The sequence below is a fragment of the Ananas comosus genome, linkage group 6 (genome assembly GCF_001540865.1).
Source record: "Ananas comosus cultivar F153 linkage group 6, ASM154086v1, whole genome shotgun sequence".
In the NCBI taxonomy this organism is placed as follows: Eukaryota; Viridiplantae; Streptophyta; class Magnoliopsida; order Poales; family Bromeliaceae; genus Ananas; species Ananas comosus.
The window spans coordinates 11,412,825-11,435,257 of NC_033626.1; the positions used below are offsets into that span (position 1 = coordinate 11,412,825).

General features: G+C 36.7%; 1 protein-coding gene across 6 annotated transcripts in view; it reads right to left on the reverse strand.

Annotated features, from left to right (window-relative positions):
• The window catches only part of LOC109711190 (probable DNA helicase MCM9), a 32,198-nt gene extending 12,662 nt beyond the window's left edge, over positions 1–19,536 (reverse strand). For all 6 annotated transcript variants that reach the window (XM_020234116.1, XM_020234120.1, XM_020234117.1 and 3 more), the window contains exons 1-16: positions 19,376–19,536; positions 19,193–19,295; positions 18,999–19,101; positions 18,781–18,919; positions 17,922–17,988; positions 17,541–17,715; positions 16,932–17,031; positions 16,110–16,207; positions 14,438–14,503; positions 14,145–14,237; positions 12,779–12,895; positions 11,685–11,757; positions 9,090–9,156; positions 8,715–8,796; positions 7,700–7,821; positions 7,502–7,569 (exon numbers count right to left, since the gene is read on the reverse strand). In XM_020234116.1, the coding sequence (XP_020089705.1) occupies positions 7,502–7,569; positions 7,700–7,821; positions 8,715–8,796; positions 9,090–9,156; positions 11,685–11,757; positions 12,779–12,895; positions 14,145–14,237; positions 14,438–14,503; positions 16,110–16,207; positions 16,932–17,031; positions 17,541–17,715; positions 17,922–17,988; positions 18,781–18,919; positions 18,999–19,101; positions 19,193–19,295; positions 19,376–19,506 (1,604 nt within the window). In that variant the 5' untranslated portion in view covers positions 19,507–19,536. The remainder of the gene's footprint in view (positions 1–7,501; positions 7,570–7,699; positions 7,822–8,714; positions 8,797–9,089; positions 9,157–11,684; positions 11,758–12,778; positions 12,896–14,144; positions 14,238–14,437; positions 14,504–16,109; positions 16,208–16,931; positions 17,032–17,540; positions 17,716–17,921; positions 17,989–18,780; positions 18,920–18,998; positions 19,102–19,192; positions 19,296–19,375) is intronic.

The window sequence follows — 22,433 nt, forward strand, 5'->3', positions numbered from 1 at the left end:
TTAACTAGAATCTTAAAGATTTGATCGTTTAAAAATATGCAAATAGAGAATAACCCTGAAAGTGATCAATCAAAAAATAAATATGAAATAATTCAAGTCATAGACCAAATCACGTCCCAAAACAGCAAGATTATTCTCGATATACAATCTATTGTCAAACACTGAAATACATGCAAGAAAAGAAAACAAAATATGCACCATGCACATGATCTGTGGCTCAATAGAATATATCTAGATGGATGGGTTCATACCAATTGCCTTCCTCAAATGCAAAAAACGTTTTTGATCCAAAGGTTTGGTTAAAATATCTGCAAGTTGATTTTCTGTTGAAATGTATTCAAGTTGTAAAACATTTGATTCACCAGTTCTCTTAAAAATGATATCTTAGTTCAATATGTTTTGTTCGGAATGTAAAACAGGTTTTTAGAAATATTTATTGCACTCGTGTTGTCACACAAAATAGTCAGAGTGGTAGAGGGGATCCGATAGTCGCTTAGTAAGCTTTCATCCAAATTAATTGAGTAGACAACTTCCAGCTGCAATGTATTCAGCTTCTGCAGTGGAAAGAGCAATGCAATTTTGCTTCTTACTGTGCAAGCAACCAAACAATGTCCGATGTAAAAACAAGCCCACTAGTACTTTTCCGATCATCTGCGGAGCCTGCCCAGTCAGCATCTGAGTAGCCGATTGGTCAAGAGACGTTCCTTAGGATACCATAGTCCATACTCGGTTGTTCCTTTAACATATCGAATAATCCTTTAACTGCTTTCAATGTATTTTCCTTAGGATTAGCCTGATAACGAGCACATATTCCAACACTAAACGCAATATCAGGTCTGCCGCAGTTAGATACAAGAGGCTACCAATCATGCTTCTGTATTGTTTCTCATCCACACTCTGACCTTCTGAGTTCATTCTAATCCTTTGTTGCTTGTACCATCGGAGTGTCAAAATCCTTTGCACTTTCTAATCCGAATTTCTTAACTAGTTCCTTTCATACTTTGTCTGTGACAAATGAATTCCATCTTTTGATTGTTTGACTTGAAGCCGAGGAAATAATTAAGTTCTCCCATCATTGACATCTCAAACTCACTAGTCATTAATTTTGCAAAATCAGCGGCATCCTTATCTTTAGTAGCCCCAAAAACTATGTCATCCACATAATATTTGTGCTACAATGAAATTATTTTCAGATGCTTCACAAAGAGGTTCTATCTGCTCCCCCTCGTTATAGCCCTTTTCCAAAAGATTTTGTTAAACGTTCGTTACCACGCTCGCGGAGCTTGTTTTAGCTCATAAAGTGCCTTTTTCAGTCGAAAAACATGATTTGGAAATTTTGAGTCTATAAAACCTTTCGGTTGTTCAACATAAACTTCCTCTTTTAAAAATCCATTTAAAAATGCACTTTTGACATCCATTTGAAAGAGCGTGATTTTAAAATGACAAAGCAATCGCGAACAAGATACGAATGGATTCAAGACGGGCAACCGGAGCAAAAGTTTCTTCAAAGTCTATTCCCTCAATTTGAGAGTACCCCTGAGCCACAAGTCTAGCTTTGTTCCGCTACGATAGTACCATCTTCATTTTCTTATTCTTAAAGATCCATTTGGTACCAATAATGTGTTGTGCTCAGGACGAGCACCAATTCCCATACATCATTGCGAACAAATTGACCAAGTTCTTCTTGCATGGCATTTATCCAATATTCATCAACAAGAGCTTCGTCAACATTCTTTGGCTCGATCAAAGAAACATAACATGCAAATTCACATTGTACTGACTTCTTGTTCGTACACCAACATTGGATCCCCATCACATTTGACAAAGGATGATCTTGACTCAGTCAGGGAATAGTTTCAGGAGCACGCTAGGGATTTCAGGCGTAGTGTTTTTGTGGCTCAGATGAATCATTTGATGCATATATTTTCAGAAGATGCAATGGAATTATCAGGTATAGAAATATCATCATTCACAGGCATTACAAACGGAGAATCATTATCATCATCATTCATCAAAGAATTTGAAGAACCATTCACAGAAGAACTTACAAAAGAAGCTTCATCTACTTTTATATTGATAGACTCTATCACCGTCTTAGTTCGTAAATTGTACGCACGATAGGCACGACTTGTAGTAGAATAACAAGAAATATGCCTTCGTCACTGCGAGAGTCAAATTTTCCAAGATTTCACGATCCGAAGGATAAAACATTTACTCCCGAAGACACGAAAGATATTTAATATTAGGTTTTCTACCAAGCCAAAGTTCATAAGGCGTGTTCAAAGTACGCCGGACGTACATAAATCCGATTGATGACATAGACAGCTGTGTTAACCGCTTCGGCCCAAAAATGTAAAGCAATTTTCTTACTATGAAGCATAACACGAGCCATCTCCTGTACAACCCGATTCTTACGTTCAACCACTCCGTTTTGTTGGGTGTATAGGGGGCCGAGAATTCATGTTTTATACCGTTTGAAACACAGAAATCAACAAATTTTAGAGTTTATGAATTCTCCCCCTTGATCGCTTCGAATGCGTACAATTTTATCATTTCGTTCAGTCATAAGACGGAGACAGATTTCAAAAAAATAATTAAAAGTATCAGCTTTTTCTCGTAAGAAAGCACTCCATACATAACGAGTAAAATCATCAACAATAAGCCAGAATATAACGGTTTCCACCCAAATTTGAATCCTAGATGGTCCCATCAAGTCCATGTGAAGTAACTCTAGGTTTAGTTGTCCCTAAGTGGTTCAAGTTCTTATGTGTGGATCTAGTTTGTTTCCCTAATTGGCAACCCCACACACAGTGTTCTCTTTATAGTCAATCTTAGGTACACCTCTACTACCTCCTTCTGTTATCTTAGATTAGCTCCTTAAAATTGATGTGACCTAGTCGTTCATGCCATAAAGTTTCAGTTTCTAATGACGCTTAGGTTACAATGTTCAGTGGGCCGAACTAGGAACTACATAACAATTATTCTGAGATCTAATGCCCTTTAAGAATAGATTGTCATCACGAGTCACATGGCATTCCTTTATCAGAAAAGTTCACCATATACCCATCATCACACAATTGACTATGCTTACGAGATTAGATTTAAGCCCTTCAAACATAAAAAACATCATTCAACGTAGGGCCGTCTGAGATAGTCAATGTTCCTTTTCCAACGATTTTTGACGATCGACCGTCTCCAAAAACAACAAGTCCTCCGGAGATTTGGGTCAAGAAGTAAACCAATTTTTTATCTCGGTCATGTGACGGGAACAGCCACTATCCAGATACCAAGGATGAGTTATCGTTAAGCATGAAGTGAAGTTGTGAATGACTAGGCATGGGGAGAGTTCACCTTTGCGCGCACCCAAACCTTACGTGTTTTGGGTTGTGTCGTTCGCTTGCTTTTGTTGATCGTGCTTGTCGACGATTTGAATTGATTCCCCGTCATGTCCTCCTTCTTTGGTTTCCATGCTGGTTTTGCCTTGGCTTCGGAGTATTTGGTGTCGGAATTTGGCTCTTCTTTTGTTCTATCTTCTTTGGAGTCACAATGACTTTAATGTCGATCTAGGGTCACTCTTCAAGGAGTATCGAGCTCTTTCCCTTTTGAAAGCAATTTCTTTATATGTCCTAAAACACCACAAATATGACAAGTTTTGTTAGCCAAATTATTTTTAGGAGGGACAAACTTACCATAAAGTTTAGGTACAGCAGTGTAGACGAGTTTCCATCATCGTTCTTGCGTAACTTGATCAATATATGTTCGTTCATACACAAGTCCAAGTTTATTTGTCTGACCAAGTCCAAGCATCTTATCTAGTTTGCTCGAGCCAGATGAAATTGGTTCAAATCCGACCTTCAGTGAATGATCGTCTTGGTGAATTCCATATTTGCTTCTCTAGCTTCTGAGTTTTGTTTGGTAAGATGCTTGATGTTTCCGCCTGAGTCTCCTTTTCATTTTCAAGTAACGAACACTTCTCAAGCAAAGAATTGTAAGCCTTGGTCAACCCATCTCTCTCTTGTTCTAAATCCTTTGTTAGAGAGACCAACTTTGAATTTTCTTGTTCCAACTCATGTAGACTACGCCGAAGTCTCTTGTGTGTTTAGCCATCTTCTTTGATTCAACAACTAATTGTTATATGCTGACATGTCATCTTCGGTCCGATTCTTCATCCGATGAGTTCTCCGAAGATGACTTCTCTTGTATAGATGTCGTAGAAATCGAGTCAGTAGATGCTAGACACATGAAAGTTGAATCCTGTGCAAACAGTGCCGTGGCATTACATCCTCTCGCTTGAAGTAGAATCGTCAGATGAGGAGTCGTCCCAAGTCATAGCTTGCATAGCTTTCTTCTTCAACGTCTTTTTATTAGGACAGTCAGACGCTATATGGCCAAAGCCCTACACTTGTAGCATTGGATTTGACCTTCACCGCTTTTCCTCTCTTTTGTGGAGTCCTTTTGAGAGTTATCAGATTTTCTGTATTTTGACGAGGAAGAAGAAGACGGACCCCCTTTAGATTTGTTTGTCTTTGATTGAACTAGACTTGGGAGGAAACTTCTTTCTAAAGTTCCGACGGAACTTCTTTGTTAGAATGCGAGTTGTTTCTCAAAGTCCTCCAAGCTTTGCTCCGACTCTGAATCTTGATGAGGTTGACGAGACATCTCCTTTTGTTGATTTTAGAGCCATGCCTGAGGCTTTAGAAAAAAGACTTGGAAGAAGACGAATTAGAAGGAAAAGTCATATTCATACGTTTGAAGGAGCACCAACTAGTTCATCTACTTTGAGTTCATCCGGAGTGTTTTACTGTTTTCAAATGGCCGCAACCTTAGACGAAAACGTTCGGGAAGAGTTCTCAAATTTTTCGAATGATTTTTGGTTCAGAAATTTTTTCACCCAAATTTGCACAAGTATTGACAATATCTTGAAGACGAGTGTAATACTCGGGTAAAGGTTTCATTTTCTTCCATACGATAGCATCAAAACGACTAGTCAACATTTGTATTTCTGAACCTTTACCAAGCTTGTACCCTCGTGAGTAATTTGTAAGTGTCCCAAATTTCTTTGGCGGTTTCACATGCTGTATACTTCGTGAAAAATTCAGTTTGATTCAACGCATTTAACAAAGCATTGATACCCTTCCATTGAACGAAGATAGTTCGTTTTCGTTCTTTAGTCACCTTATTCTAGGTTCGGACCGGTAACATTCTCGACCACTTCATAGGATGTTCCATCCGAATTCAACGGCTTCCAAACCCTCTCGTCTGATACAATAAGAAACGCCCTCATTCGGACTTTCCAATAAGCATAGTTAGTTCCATCGAAGAGAGGGGGTCGATTGATGTTACCGCCTCAGCCATGAGTTACAACCTATACCCGCTCTGATACCACTTGTAAGTTATTGATCCCGAGGATCTAAAAGGTAAGTAAACACTAGAGGGGTGAATAGGTGTAAATCCGGCAAACTCGAAAAATCTCGATGCAAACAAACACAAAAGCGAAATTAAAATAGCACACCGAGAATTTAACGTGGAAAACTCCAATTCGGAGTGAAAAACCACGGGACCGATCACGCAAAGAAAATCCACTAAGGAAAACTTGAGTACAAGTGATTTCGACCAAAAACACGCGAACTCAATTTACCGATTTCTTGTTGACGGTGATCTTTGCGGTCCTCGATCGGATAGGAATCCACCAATCTGACCTTGCTGGCAACTCTCGCAGCGTCACGCCTCACTCCTCGAAGCGTCCACCGAATCCTCAGCTTCGCGCGAGATCACGCGCCGAACCTCTTCCGGAGCTTGTAGAATCGAAGATTTTGCGGTGATTCAACTTTTGAAAACCATAAGCTATGAGGGTTCACCTTTAATCAATCATCTACTTGATTCTCGTAAGAAATTTGAGTAAAAACGAAGAATCAAGCCGATGTGATTGCTAGAAACTCATCATGTAATCGAAGCGAAGAAACGAGTTTCTAGGGTTTGGAATTGGTAAAATATTCAAAAGCCTTAACTTTAGACGGCCCACATAGCTTATTTATATGTTTAGAAGACTTAGAAGTAGACTAGGATTGCAAAAGTCGATTTCAAAAACTCGTGTCGTCTCAGAGACCGGTCTGTCGAGGAGACGGTCTGTGAGAGACCGGTCTCTCAAGTGAGAACCGGTCCCTCTCTGCGTAACCAAAAACCCCACGTTCGGGAACCGGTCTCTCAAACTTGAGACCGGTCCCTGCGCTTTGCGTGACAGAACCACCAAGGTTCGGGAACCGGTCTCTCACCACAGGGGACCGGTTGCATCAAGGATTACGCAGTGAGGACCTTGGGGGAACCGGTCTCTCCATCTCAGAGACCGGTCCCAGAACACATGAATGTTCAAAAATTTGTTTTTAAAGCAATCTAAGTCTTCTGAACTTATTTTAAACATGTATCTTCACCACAAATGATCTTTTCTACATACCTTAGGTGTCGATCTTTCCGAATGAGTCTTTGTCCTCCAATTTGAATCTTTTCTCAAAATCTTCTGCAATCAACTCTTCAAGACTCCAAACAACTTTACGAAATTCGCCAACCTATAAAATCCTTAACAAAAAAAATTATCATTTAATTTTTTTTGTATATCAATATACAAACAAAAGATTTGTCCGAGCCCTCTACTTCCACCACAAACATCCTTTTTTTTTACAAATTATTTTATTAAAATTTATCGCACTACGAAATTTTTGGCGAATTAAGAAAACAAAATCAAACTTAATAAATAAATTTTGAGACACATCAAACATAAAATTTTATTTTTGCGCTAGAAGATTGAACATACCGATAAAATTAAAAGCTAAATTAAATCAATTGATATTTAAATTTTTTAATTTATTTGTCATATAATTTATTGCTTAATTTTTTTGATAGATCTACTAATTTTTTGAAAAAATTAATTATAAAATAATTTTTTCAAATACTTTTTAAAATAATTTTTTCAAATTATTTTTATTTTATTTTTTTGTATTTTATAAAAAAAAGACTATAATATGATCAAAAGAAAAAAAGAAAAAAAAATGTTTTTGCATTTTAAAAATTCTAACCTGTAAAAATTTCTATCCTGCATCAGGTATAGTTGTACTTTTCATACAAGAAAACTTACAAGTATGTTAATTGATGAGTATAGTAAGCTATACATAACAAATATTCATAATTATTTGATTAAATCTTTCAAAATAATATTATAAAAGCTTATTGGAACAAAAAAAAACTGAAATAAGTCCATGCCAAAACTTGCCAGTAGAAGGTCATGCGTATCCATCGGCACGCAAGCGTACCATGTGTAGGCACGCAAGCGTGCCGGTGCCGTACCGTACCAAACAGACAGCGGCATGCCCCATGCCACGGCACTTTAAACCTTGGTTAGATATATACTCTTCAACAAAAGTCAGTTAACCACTTCCATCAGTGTACTACTCGGGTTGGGGAATATAACAGCAGAAAGTAAATATTTCTCAGGGGCCCAGACTGTTACCGTCTAATCATTGGCAGTGACCACATATGTTCCAAGCCATCACTGTTGTTTTTTCTTGCTTCACCTTTCTGAGTAATGTTGAAGCAATTCGAAATCAGATTATCCAGATTCTTGTTATTCAGAAACTATGAGTTTTAATACATTCAATAAACAAAAAATGGAACCAAGAGCAGTAATTTAAAAAAAATAAAGTTTTACCTCAGCTAATATATGAGACGAGACTATGGCATCCCATTCAGGATTTTTCGTATCCAGGAGCACAAGAACTATATCAAATCTGCTCAACAATGGTCCAGAAAGAGTTGTATTTACAGACAAGCCTGAATATGAAACAAAAGAACACAAGTATTAAAGATCAGTTATTCTTAAGATTGAATTATAAAAGCCACCCCTGGAAATCCGCTTATCTCAAATCATGTTAAATTCCCTGCATTTCTAAATTGTTGGATATCAACCCAAATTTTAGCCGCATCTCAGAAAAATTCAAATTCCACTAGAAACACAACAGACAATCGAAATGGATATGCAGTGGCAGATGACATGGCTTATCTAAGAAATAGATTCACAGATTAGAGGGAAATATCTACTATGAAGAGAGATCAAAGAATGTGCATGCAATATAGAATATATATATATATATATATATATATATATATATATATATATATATATATATATATGTAAGTTCAAAGGATAGAACAGGAAGTAGAGGAAGTTCTGTTCAAAATTTGGATGCTAAAATGACACTAGCGAGAATTCACAAAAAAAGAAAAGAAAGAAAGAACTTCTAAGAACAGAAAAACTTGAAGCAATATTTTCGCGGCAAAAATTAAATGAAGCAACTAATGAGAATTCACAAAACTAAGAATTATCTGCTAAATATATAGGTCGAAAATAGAACTTGCCCTCATATTATTTTTTGTTAAATATAAATTTTCTTGGGCTAGCCACCACATGGCTATACATATATGACATCAAAGTACTAACAAGATGAAAAATCAATAATAATCAATTATTTTTCGACCTATATATTTAGCAGATCTAGCCACCACATGGCTATACATATATGACATCAAAGTACTAACAAGATGAAAAATCAATAATAATCAATTATTTTTCGAAGTAGACAACTAGACATACAACTTGACTTATAACAAAAATTTCTCCAGTCCAACTGCAAAATAAGATAACAAGAGATATTTAAACGACCTACATTGATTGGGATCGTATTGTCCTTTTGGATTTGTTGCACCAAAGACGGTGGTTCTTGTGCTCAGAGTTGTTACAAGGCCAGCCTGGAAAAAGAAACAACATATACTTAAATACTTTTTTTTTTCAAGCATCAGGAAGTATGTACAAGGAACAGGATAGAACAAGTATGGAAGGAATAGGATGGAACAAATTCCTAAATACATGTCCAACAAGAAAAAGATTCAACAGATATTACTAAGAGTAAGATTTAGTACTTTAACTGGATGTTACCCAGAATGCAGGTATCTGATGTAACTCTCTTAAAATCCACAAACTATGCAATAGACATAGCTACAAATAATTTCCCTTCATTCTGGTCAATCAGGGAAATATATACCTTAGCAACACTTATCGTTTGCTGCTCCATTGCTTCATGTATTGTTGCCCTGTCATGCTCTCGCATGCTATACATCATGATGAGAGTGTTAGATGCAATTCTTCTTAAAGTCTCTCGACAGCAAAAGAATCAGATATTAAGTAAGAGAATGTCTGGAAAACCCAGCTACCAAATGAATTAGTAAATAATAAGTTACAATGATAAAGCTGCACATAGTTACCAATCCTAGAACACAGTAGATGGCACATTAATCTGTATCTCTTTAAGGGAAAAGCAGTAAAGGGTAATTCCCTGTACTGACATTAATCTGTCATCAAGGGAAAAACCCAAATGATACTTCAGTACTCAGGGCTGTCCACAAGAACAACATATTGAGATGCCCCTACATCAGTTGCATGTATGAACTACTCAACTTTTGCGGTCTTAAAGATCATTCATGATTGAGATCATCTGTGATTCTTCAACAGCAGAACAAACTAGTAAGCACATCTTGCTTGTCCAATCTAGAGACCACCCGAATGTTATTCCACCTCAACATCGTAAGTTTATTGCTGGTATCCTCCATAGTATAAGTTCGGAGGTCTTGTTTCCCCTCCTCTCAAGTATCACAGCACAATAGGAATCTAATACATTGAAAGCAGAGCTGATTTTTTTTTTTTGAATATTTCCCTCCTCGTCTGGACATTTATTTTCTTTTCTATCAACAATTGAAAGGGAGCTACAAGCAGGTTTCAGTATCTCATCAATCTGCTATATTGTTTATCACGCTTTAATACCCACAACAGCCACTTTTGTTGGATCTCACCCATGTGGTCTCATCTCAGTTGAAATTTGAAAAAGATTGTTGAGTAGCTACTACCTACCAAAGCTTTGCCCTGTTTCAAATGTAAAAAGTTCTGGCAAAAGGTTCTCTACGGAGCAGTTGCTCTCTGAAATTGCTGGTTTTCCCATGAACAAATAAGCAGTCCCCTCTTTCTAAGCCAAGCATATTTCCTCGTACTTTCAAGCCTTAAATCATCTTCTATTGAAATATCTTGAACTTGTTTCTTGCATCTTTGGTGTATAATCTGGTTGTCCAGCTGACTCTAATGGCTATAAGTATGTATGTCATCCATTATTGTTGGAGAATTTGATGGGAAGTTAGATTGGTCATATCATAAGGTTTTATTATCCAAAGTAGTGGCAAGAGGAATGAAGACACTTAAGACAGCCACACAATTCCATCCAATCATGATGTTTCCAAATTTAGAGTAATCCAGGAAGATATATATATATATATATCACAAAACATTTGCTATCATTGTCATTATTCATTCAATCATGTCTACTTGAAGCCAATGATTTTTTGTCACCCACTCTTCGGCCTTAGCTATTGTTATTGTGAGAAGAGAAAAATATATATATTTTTAAAAGATTACTAGTTATGGGACTTTTTTATAAAATAACCATCTAAAATTTTATAATTTGCGAAATAACCCTATCAAATTAGTATTTGGCAAATTAACTCTCAAAACGCAGTAAATTATTCACCGCATTCTGAAAGGCTCTAAGGTCTTTTATAGGCGGTGAATCATTCACCGTCTTCTTTATAATTTTTTAGGAAAGAGAAAAAAAGTGAAGTTGTTAAAATTGTACGTAGATTATACAGGAAATAAAAAAAGTGAGGTTGTTAGGATTGTGTGTGGAATATTAGAATTTTTGTTTGATTGTTAAAATTGTATGGATAGATTATTAAAAATTTTTTGATTGTTAGGATTATATGGATATATTATTAGGAATTTCAATTTGTTAAGATTATATGTGATGTTTGATTATTACGATTGTATGGATAGATTATTAGGATCTTTTTTATTGTCAGAATTATATGGATAGATTATTAGAATTTTTCAGGTTGTTAAGATTATATATGATTTGTTGAAATATGTATGTGGTTATTAGGATTATAGAAAGAAACAATAAATAAGTAAAAGGCGGTGAATGATTCACCGCTTTTTTGAGAAATTAGGCTCTTTATGAAAGCGGTGAATCATTCACCGTCTTTAAGAGATTAATTTTTTAAATATAATTTTGACAAGGTTATTTTGCAAATAATAAAATTTTAAAAGGTTATTTTATAAAAAAGCCCACTAGTTATGTCCTTGGGGAAAATCCGACATAAAGCTTAGTAGTGCCAAATTCCTAAGTTATTCAAAATGTCTTTGTGAGTATCAACACGGAGAAGAATTTCCTGAGCAAACAAATGATGATGACATGCCTTAAATTTAAAATTTCAGGTATTGTTGCTAAGAGAAAAATATTAGGAGATAGATAATAAAAAGCATTGAGGCAACTAAATAACCGAGCATCTAAATGATGATCTAGTAATCATATATGTATACACGATGAGACACAAGTCTTAGATGCAGTATACCAGATCAAGATGACGTTTTTAAATCTTATGAAGCCACTACATTCTATTAAGGGATTGCGAGAAAGTAAAAGACACTATAGGGCAGTAAGATTCAAAGAATACAGGAAAAATATAACTGACCCTTTTTAAACTGTATTTAAAGTTGAAGCAGAGAGATACTAAGTATATAATTAAGTGAACCAAACCTATCAAATTCGTCTATGCAACATAATCCACCATCAGCCAAAACAAGTGCCCCAGCCTCAAGCATCCATTCCCCTTTTGATAAAAAAAAAAGGTAGAATGGCATATTAACGAGGGCAAAATGAATGAAGAGGACGAGAAAAATAAGACAACAGCAACCAGGTTAGAAGTAGAAAACCCAAAGGCAATATTATGAATTTCATCTTCACAATTATTGATTTTGTTGATTCAAAACTAACAACAAGGTTTAATCATTTTCTTGAAGTAGATCTTTCAAAAGATTTTGATTCCAGCTGCACAATATTTAGAGCCCCAAATCTTTTCACTTTCATGCTTAATTATAAAGAAGGTTACTACCAGAATAAGCAGTTTTTTGAAACTTTATAATATAGATTTGGTTACCTAAACAATCTAACAATAAATTCTGCACAGATTTACATAAACCTCTTACATTATCTTCTGCAAAACAAGTATACAACATTTGAACATAAGCTGTTGTTAATGTAGCATGCATTGCCTAAGGTAAACTAAACTCCTACAATTCCAAACATAATTTCCAATTTGGCATAGAAGAGCCAATGAAGCAAGTCAAACAATTAAAAAATGACAGGAGGTAAAGTATACAAGGAAACAAGCCAATGATATATTAAGGAAAGTAACAGTAATGCTCTATCAGCACTACACAATGTGTGCTGGCGCCTGGCGGTTGGCTTAGTTAGTATTGACAATTCACACAGCCCCTCTTAGTCTTGACTTTTGACATGCATCTGCATGCTGGCATAGTCAGCACTCAGCGTGGCGCAATCACCACATCTCCACTATGCGAATCTGAAATCATTGGTAGCTAGGCACATGCTACAATACCAAATCCTGCCAAGCCAGTCTAATGCATGGCAAGCCTTGTAAATACAGGTAGGTTATTGTCATGCCTTCCGATGCAGGAACTTAGTACAGGGCACTTGTTAAATGATACTGATTTCTCAAAAAACGACTCTTAAACAAACCTTAGGTTAACACGGCACAGTCAGAATGTGGGCATGAGGGGGCTTGAACACAATAAGTTACAAAGCTACAACAAAAGCAAGACAAAAAGTACCTCCGTCCTTGACAGCAGTAACAGTTAAACCTGCACTGGTGCTTCCCAAACCAGTTGTAATCACAGATCGGTTGCTTAATTTAGCGGCAAACTTCAGAAATTGAGACTTTCCAGTGCCTAGAATGCAACAAAATACTCATGAGCTGCTTCTTTTCCGATTATTTTCATTATTTAAATAACATACTGACTAATTCAATTAAAGAACACTATCTAAAAGTTCTCTCTCTATGTATACAAACAACCAAGGATTTAAGTGTCTATCGGCACGAACCGTATCTATCGTGCCAATAAGATATCGGCATAATACAGACCCCGTGCCGATGGCACAGCTCAAAACCATCTATTCTTTAAATTAGTAAGTAGTTTTCTCAATAAAGTTCAAAAGATTTCATAAAAATACATAATAAACAATTAGAATATTTTGTTCCCAAAGAAAATAAATATTGCATGCTATTATATGTCGGCATACATAAAATTTTTGTGGCTGGCACGCATCGGCACGGCCCGGTACATACCGTGCCGGCAAGTTTCCGGCACGACCCCATGCCACGGCACTTAAATCCTTGCAAGCAACAACTAATGTGCCTCTTCATGGAAGAGTAGACAAATTTCTTGTGGTTAAAGAAAGCTCAACATATTCGGCAACACCAGACAAGGCTTGTCTGTTGCAGTTATCATAGCTCAACTGAATGTGCAAGGTTAGTATGGAAAACAATTACAATGCCACAAGGAAAGAAAGATCTCGTAAAAATTGAAAACTCTCTGCTTTCAGTAATTATGCACCACCAAAATTAATCAGCTACCATACTGTACTATCATGAAGACACAGATAATGAAATAGCTGTCTGGATTCAGAATACATGCCCAATGGAAAGAAAACTTATTGGTCAAGAACATCAGACATGCGGTATGTGTTCACCAGCAAATTCAAAAGTTCTATCATATAAAGGAGGAATGCCTTATGGACTAGTTCGACTATGATAGTGTTCCCTATCTACATAAAATTATTGCACCATCAACTCGTAGCTAACTTCCTTAGAAAGAGAAAAATTTGTTGGCTCCATAAGTGCTTTAGCCTTCATCCTTGTAAGAAGTAATTTTGTCCATCATTACTTCCTCCTAGATCTTCTCCAGCAAGCATCAGAAATTACCTCAGCATCCTTTAGCCACACTCAATCTATTTGAACACATAACAGTACTAGAAAGTACATACCAATAACAATGACATTGAAGTCATACAAGTTCTGATATTTGTAATTTCTCTTGCAAGAATGGCAAGCATATAATTCACTACCAAAATTACTAACTGAAAGCCAATAGTAACGCAAGTTGCAATAATCTGATATTCATAGTCTACATGAAATACCTGGGTCACCAACAAGAAGCATGTGAGGTTCTCCGCGAATCTTCATCCCCGAAGCATCAACATGTTGCACTCCTCCAATCAACGTTAGAGCAACTGAAGTTTGATTTAGTAATCAAGATAACTCAAGGTGAAACTATCAGATTGTTTACTAAATCAGCCAAAAAATTATGCAATCTGGTAGCTTTTGGCAATTGTACGAAGAAGGAAATACAAAAAGTATATACTCAATTCGGTAGTTTGTAATAATTACCAAACAAATTATAATGCAATTAAATGCTTGTGAAATTGCATACCTGCAAGCTTCACTGTGAAAAGCCCAAAGATTTGAGGACAAATTCCCTGCAATATGGTATTTCTTCCTGCAGCACCCATGAGCAGAACAGAGTGTTATGAAATGTTGGTAGATTATCAAAAAGCTAAAAAGACTTGCTGCAGAATTATATCTCTTCAACAATAAAGCAGAAAGTAAAGGATGAGTTATTTTCGATAGAGAGTGGACCTTGAACACAGATAGACCATTTCAAAATGCGACATATCTGTACGCTAGGGATTATGATTTGCATGTTCAACAGATTTAATCATCAAATCTATAGAAACAATATTAGTCGAGTCAATACACTCAGCATACGAAAATTCTCTTTAAATCCAGAGGTGGTAAAGAGGACGACTAGGATATGAGAGACTTGGACAGATGATTATGTCCAAGTTGGTCTATATCCCAAGTTGGATGCAAAATTTCAAAATTCATGTGACTTAGTTTCCAAGTAATGGAAAAAACTAGGGAAAGAATATATTTTGGACAAAAGAAATTGCATAGGAACAATGGAAAAGTGAACACAAATTGGATATACCAAAAAGTCCACTATATATTTCACCAGATATTACAAAATATATCAATTACCAATTTACTTACTAAATATAACTTCTTATACATAGTTAAGTATAAGGTAGAAAGCTGGGTCCCAGCTGGATTGTGCATTCATGTATTAGGCCTGTACCTGGAATCCAAGCTTCTAATATTTCTTATCCTGGTCCTTGGGTCTTAGGGTCCTGATAGGATTAGGGGTGCAAACGGTAGAATAGGGTTTTTTGACAAAACCCTATCCGCATCCATATTTTTCTTTAGATGCGAATTCGGATGCGGAGATGTGTCGAAGGCTAAATTTTTATTACTATATCCGCTTAAAATGGATTTGGATTCAGAAATAAGTCGGATTCGTATTCGGATATTATTCGGATAATAATATATACTAATATATATGTAAATATGAACTAAAATTAGAGCGAATAAGACACACAATACAATTAAAGGTTCACACTTGTCTTCAAATTTCGTATACCTATTCAAAATTTTCAAACTTATCCTGAAAGTACCAAAATACCTTTCTACCATTAATAAACCCTAGGGGTTTGGGAATATTTCAAGGGATTTTTGGAATCATTAAGGGCATTTTGGTCAACCAAAGGTATATTAGATATTTTTAAAGTTTTTGACAGTATATTAGGTATTATCCCTTTAATATTTTAACAAATATAAATGCAATTTTAACATGAAATTTATAGTGAAATCAATGAAGAACACGATAGAAAACCACTTTATCCCATTACAATATATATTAACATTCCTCTTCTCTTAGGGGTGAAAATGGTCGATATGGTCAAATTTTTTAAGGAATCATATTTGCATCCATATTTTTTTATTATTTTTCTAATTTGAATTAAGATACGAATATGTGCCGAATGCTAAATTTTGACATCCATATTTGCATCCTATCGACAGAGTTTATCCTAACCACTTTCACCCCTAGATAGGATCCACGTCAGTCACTGGGTAACCCAGGTCAAGTTACAGCTCTAGGGCACAGAGGATTGACCAATCAGAATTTTCAAGAGACAGAAATACAGGTATGTTATCAGCATCTCTACAACTGCAGCATACTATAAAAATGTACAAGTTGGCAGCACCTCTCAATGGAGTATCTCGACATTCTGACCAGAATTGCTTAAATTTCTTCATAACATCATCAGGAATGTCAATCTCCGACTTCAATTCATTAGTTCTCCTGGAAACATCAAAATCAGAACATGTGAACCCCATGACATATGTATAAAAAAACCTACACCGAAAACACCAGAAAGTCAACTAGCTAATTTGCTCTGCTTAAGATATGTTGTTATATCAATGGTGAAATTTACGCAATGTTGTACTGAAATATGATAACTGAACCAAGTGCAGTTCCACATAGATAAAAATCATGATAATAACCAACATGTAAGATTATAGAAGCCAAAATTCAAACTTGAATATCCACTACACAATTTATGGAAAATGGCTATGATGAAGGGAAAAGGGGTAAATTGCACTATTAGCCCCTGAACTTCTTAGAAAAATTTCTCTGCATTTTCCTCCCTGACCTTTATAAATGGATAAGAAGCACCTTGTACTTATATAAGCAGTCCATCCAAAACCATTATTTCCCTCCGACAGAATTGAAGGAGTTGCATCTTCAATTTATGCCGTATAGCAAAAACGAACACCCTTATCTTTTGTTTTCGTGGATTTCGATCTGATTTGATCCGAACCCAACCCTAAGTCTGTTCTCCTCTCTTGAAATTCTACTACTTCCCTTCCTTTAATATGCGATGACGGTTATACTCTGCTGAAGCATGGCAACCACATGCTGTGGCTATGCCAGTGGCTCTTTCGTTGCTCAGTTAGGAAGCGACGGTTTAAAATTAAAAAAATCCTTACCAAAACATAAACAAGATAAGAAAGCCACAATTTACCAGACAAAATTAGCAACTAGCACAGGATCAAGGTCACAACGCACGTCCTTTAAGTCCGATGACCACTTGGCTGACAAAACCCCAGTCACTACGACATCATCTGAAGCCGAAAAAAGAAAAGGAAAAAAAAGGAAACAATCATTGACATATCAGTGAAATATGTGAAAACTAAATGCAAAAAAGATTAAAATTGGAAGATTGATGACCATTAAGGTGTACGACACAATGCCCAATCTAATCAGCTTATGGAGTGCATGAGGGCACCAAGCTCCATTATCCCAAACATTTTGAACTTCAGTATACATGCTAAATGCTGACACTGACAGAGAAGATTAATCGAGTAAAAGATGCAGTCCAAAAATGTTGCACCCCTACTTTGCACCAAGAACAAGCTAGCTTCATTTGACCAGAGGAAGTCAAAGTAATAATTTTTTTATCAAGATATAAAATGAATCGTAGTAAGCTCAATGGAATCAGGAAAGACAAAGGGCACTGGAAGCAAGATTAGAAGAAAGAACAGTTTCAAGCAATAATATTTCTAATCCTTGAAAGTATGAAGAGCGAGCCATTATAAAACCTAAAGTAATAAGGAACGTAGGAAGGTGGCACCTCCAGCTTTGACAATGTCAACTAAATCATCCATTAAAACCACTGGTATTGAACGAGGAATTGATCCAATGTCTAAAAGTTGCGCGCTTTCTTGGATTTTTATGTCTTGGTAGTCGTGGCATACCATACTATCTTCCACAAATTGGAAATGTGTCCCCTCGCAGCCTTTAGACCCCTGAACCATTTGCAGAAAATTTATCAAGTTGCTGCAGAATGGTCGAAAGGTGAATATAAAGTAAGTCAAAATCTTATTAGAATATGAACGATAGACAACTGAAATGAAATAATTGCCTCCAAATCATGAAGGGATCTAGGATAACTATAAAGAAAGGACATTATATTGTTTCCCATAAAGAATCACAACAGCAGGAATGCCCATACTCTGGATGGGCATGAAGTAGGGAGGACGACACGGTTTCCAGTCTCCATCTCCGGATAAACTTTGAATCTACAGAAGATGATCAATTAGTTGATGTGCTCAAAGACGATCAATCAAATAAAAAGAAATAACCAGTTAAGAGCCAAGAAAATCTAAAGAATCAAGGAAAACGCTGACACTCAGGCAAGATAAAGCAAATAAAAAAATATATACCAAAGGGGCCCAAGAGTTTTTGATCAAATAAGTACAAAACATAAAGGAAGATGTAAAGCAATCTCAGCTAAGAGGATTATCATCGGAATTAGTTTGAAACAAAGCATTAGCTTTAACCTTTAGCACAACGATGAAAACTTTTAACCACATTGCATTAGAAAAAAAAGAGTAGATGCAACTTAAATAGGTTCAAGGCTTCTTGAGTACAGGAATGGCACTGAGAACCTTAAGTTATATATTGACTAATTATGCCCAGAGGTCATCATTCGTAATTATGACAGCCTAAACCCAATCCTAAACCCAGAGGTTATCATTTGTATGCAACAACCAATAAACAAGAAATAGAAGTCGGCGTTCAAACTTCATTATAAGTTTATAATATTTTTATCAGGGATAGGTCGCTATGAAATGTAGATGCTTCAAAATGACATTTAAGGGATCAAGAAACGACAAAAGATTTTCTCATAAGGGGAAATTGCTGGGGCCAAAAATCAAAATTAGGCCAGTGATAAGAATTCCAATGTATCCAGCAATCTCACAGGCCACAGTAGATCAACAAAAGAAGATTATCTCAAGCAAGCTAAAGCATACTATATAAAGATGAGAGCGAAATATGGGTGAGACAGAAGGTATAGAACGAGTTCTTGCCTGTGCCTGCACTTCCTACACTGATACTCCCGCTCCCCTTCTATCATCTTGACTGCCCCGGATCTTATAACTGTCCCCTTCAGAGTAAGAAGGAACCCTCGATGCTTGACCCTCACCCTCCCGATGCTCGGAAAAGTTTCTGTGAGAATCAAGAACACTTAGTTTCAGGGATCAAGCTACTTTTCATTCATAAAACATCCAAGAAAAGATGCTCTTACCAGGGCATTCCAAGGGAGATCCGCTGACGTTGATCCGGACATGGATATAAGCCTTCTCGCAGGCGCTCCCCCTCAGATCGTCCGAACCCCTGAGAACGACGCGCTGGGAACACGATCGGAGGGGAAATCACATGATCGAGGACAGGGAAAAGATCAACTCAAAACCCAGAAAAGATGACGAGAAGGGGACTTACGTGTGCGCGGAGAGCAGCTTCGTCGAAGAGAGGTAGGAAATCTGAAGGGCGGGAGAAGAGGTGGTGGGCGAGTCTAGGGTCGAACTCAAGGATCTCGGCGAAGCTGAAGAAGATGATAATGGCGATAATGGCGATGGAGGAGGAGGAGGAGGAGGAGGAGGAGAAGGAGGAGGGGGATTGTACCTGATGATGAGAGGGTAATGGAGCTTGGGATCGGGGGAGAGGAGGATGGAGCGGAGATCGGGGGAGTGGTAGCGAAGGAGGAAAGAGGCGAAAGCTTGGATTTGGGCATCGGGGTTTCCGGGCACCGCCATTGAGAGAAAGGGAGAGCGTTTGGGCGGGAAAGCGCGTGCCGAGCAGCCGAGGCGAGTGCTGGGGAGAGCTATAAATAGGAGGCTGAGAACGTCGGGATTCGGACACGTGGCAAACCTGTGTGATTGACGGTGGATTTTGGTTCGCGCACATGGGCCTATCCTGGCGAGCCCAACTTTGCATATCGGGCCACTATAGGCCGAGCCCAGAATGACAAATTCCAAGTGTTAGTGTGTTACCTTCGGGTTGGGCCGGACTTTTTTAGGACTGGTTAAGACGTGTTCGGGTGCTATGTGCTCTCTTGTTGGATTGGGCTTGGGAAATAATTTGAATTTGGGTAACTTATGTTGTTTGTCCTCAAACTTTTCAGCTAACTCTTAGAATCCAATTCATGTTGGTTCTTTCCCCACTAACAGAGAGATTGAATTATCACATATATGAAATTAAGCATAATTTTGTGAAAAAAATGCCTTACTTGTTTCTCGAGAAGAGATTGAAAACATGCACATTGATCGAATAGTTGCCTCCGCTCTTTTTTGGTCCTCGAATATTTTAGCTGGATATTTTCGTGCACTTTTTCAAAGCGCTTTACGTGATTTATTTTGTCATTTCACAATTAGGGAAAACATGTCAACATCCGATGTATCTATGCTTAGTGCATCATACAACTATCAACACTCACACGCATTGGATATTTCAATCCCTAAACACCAATCTAGTTAGATCTTTTCCTCTATTTCAAATTAAGAGGTAGAATAACAATGTGAGCTGGATGGAAGACCAAAAGACGTGTAGTGTGCAAATGTACAAATTATAGAGATAAGATGAATTAAAATGAAATACAATTCATTGGTTTTATATAGCATAGTTGGTTAAAGATTTTATTATTAAAAAGAAGTATTTTATATAAAATTTTATAAAATATAATATCTCATGCTTTTGCTTAAAAACTAGACGCCACGAAAAGCAAAAACATATAATAACTATAAAAAAAAAAAAGAAGCTAAATCCAGCTCAATCATATAATTCCTTTTCCGTGCGCCCACTCAGACACACTGACACATACATTGCATGATCTACTTAAAACTCTTTAATTATTAACATGATCTTAGCATTACGAACCCCAAATTACCAACACACTAACCCACTTTCTATAAAACAAATGAAAACTCCCATAGTTATCTACGTCCCTTCACAAATAAAGCTCCCAATTTGTTTGGCCCCTACCCATGCCATGCAAACCCTTCCCACGACACACCTCACCAAAACCAGGAGCTTTACATTCGCTTGCCTCTCAAAAGCCCTACATCGAGCTCTTTTATTTAAGTTTAGGGTGAAATGTACAAGTAGTCCCTACATCATTCCACCATTTTAACTTGATTCTCACCCCATACTTTTAACATAAACACTTTATTTTTCACACATAAAATATGTTAGATTTTGCTTTTATGAAATAGCCATGTTTTTTTCCTATTGTAAATTATTCATTTATGTTACTTCTTGTTTAATTAAATAGCATTTCATAATAAGAATTTTTTTTTATAGTTGTAAAATTTGAGCTTGATTTTAGCTTCTTAGAATATTTTACAGGTTAACTTATCATCAAATTTTGAGAAAATAAGATAAAGGCAGAATGTGATGTACTTTTCCAAATATTTAATCAAAATTTTCATCAACTAGATATTATAAGTTTTTTAAATAAATAAAAAATTGACTAAGTAAAGTATTTATACATCCGAACATGATGTAAAGAACAATTTAAGCTGAAAATAGTACATAAACTAAGTTGCCATTGGGGCATAGTACAGGAACTGCCCATACATTGCACCCTTAAGAAGTTTTGTTTTAATTTATTTAATTCCCCTGTAACTCCTCCAGAGTAAATTATTTAAAATGCTGATATGGTATTCCTAACTAACCGGATTGTTTATTTTAGATTCATCCGTGGCCATAATCCCATCATGATTAGTAAAAAATATTTGTATTATATTTTTTCTCAAATAAAAAAAATATAATTAACTACATATTAATGACGTGGTGTAACTATTATATGGTAGACTTTCTCCCTTCTGAGTAGGGATGTCCACGGGTCCGACTGGAGGTGGATTTTTAAAAATTTGAATCTGAACCCGACTCTAAACCCGAAACTCAAGTCCGAACCTGAACCTGAACTCGACTCTAAACTCGAAACCCAAGTCCGAACCTGAACCCGACGGATTTTAAAAATTCATATCTAAACACGAATCCGAATCCGACAAAATTTAAATCTAAATTTTTAAGATATAAATTTAAATATAATATCAAATTTTTATACACATATTATAGTAAAATAAATTCGAGTTCTGATCGGGTTCGGATCGGATTTGAATTTAAATTAAGTACAGTCAAAATTTATATTCATCGAATTTTTATTTTTAATATTTATATTTAAAACTATCTTTATTTAGGCTCGAATAAATCTGCTCAATCCAAATTCATATTCAAATAAAATTTTGGATTTTGGATATCGGTATTCATTGACATCCGCATTCGCGAGTGGGTTTTATGCGACAGGGGCGGCCGCACGGGATCAAACTATGCGGGGACGGGCATCACGAGAGATCACGTCGTCCGAGGGCGGCGCGGAGCACGTGCGGGCTCGCCACACCCGAGGTGGCCTTCAGTCGGGGTGGCAGGGGACACCGCACGTGCGGGCGGTTCGCCGTTGATATTTACGCGGGCGATCCGGAGAGGATTGGAACACGTGGCGCTCATTTAGCGGCGAGAATGGGGGAGTGGGGCCGACGCACGTGGGACGCTCGTGCAGCGGACGAGCAATTCCCGGATTGGACGTCGATGATGTGATATCAAGATGACTTGCGTCTTTTATTTTTTTATTTTTATATATGCATACTTTTTTTCCTCACAACAGCACAAGAACACGCTGTTG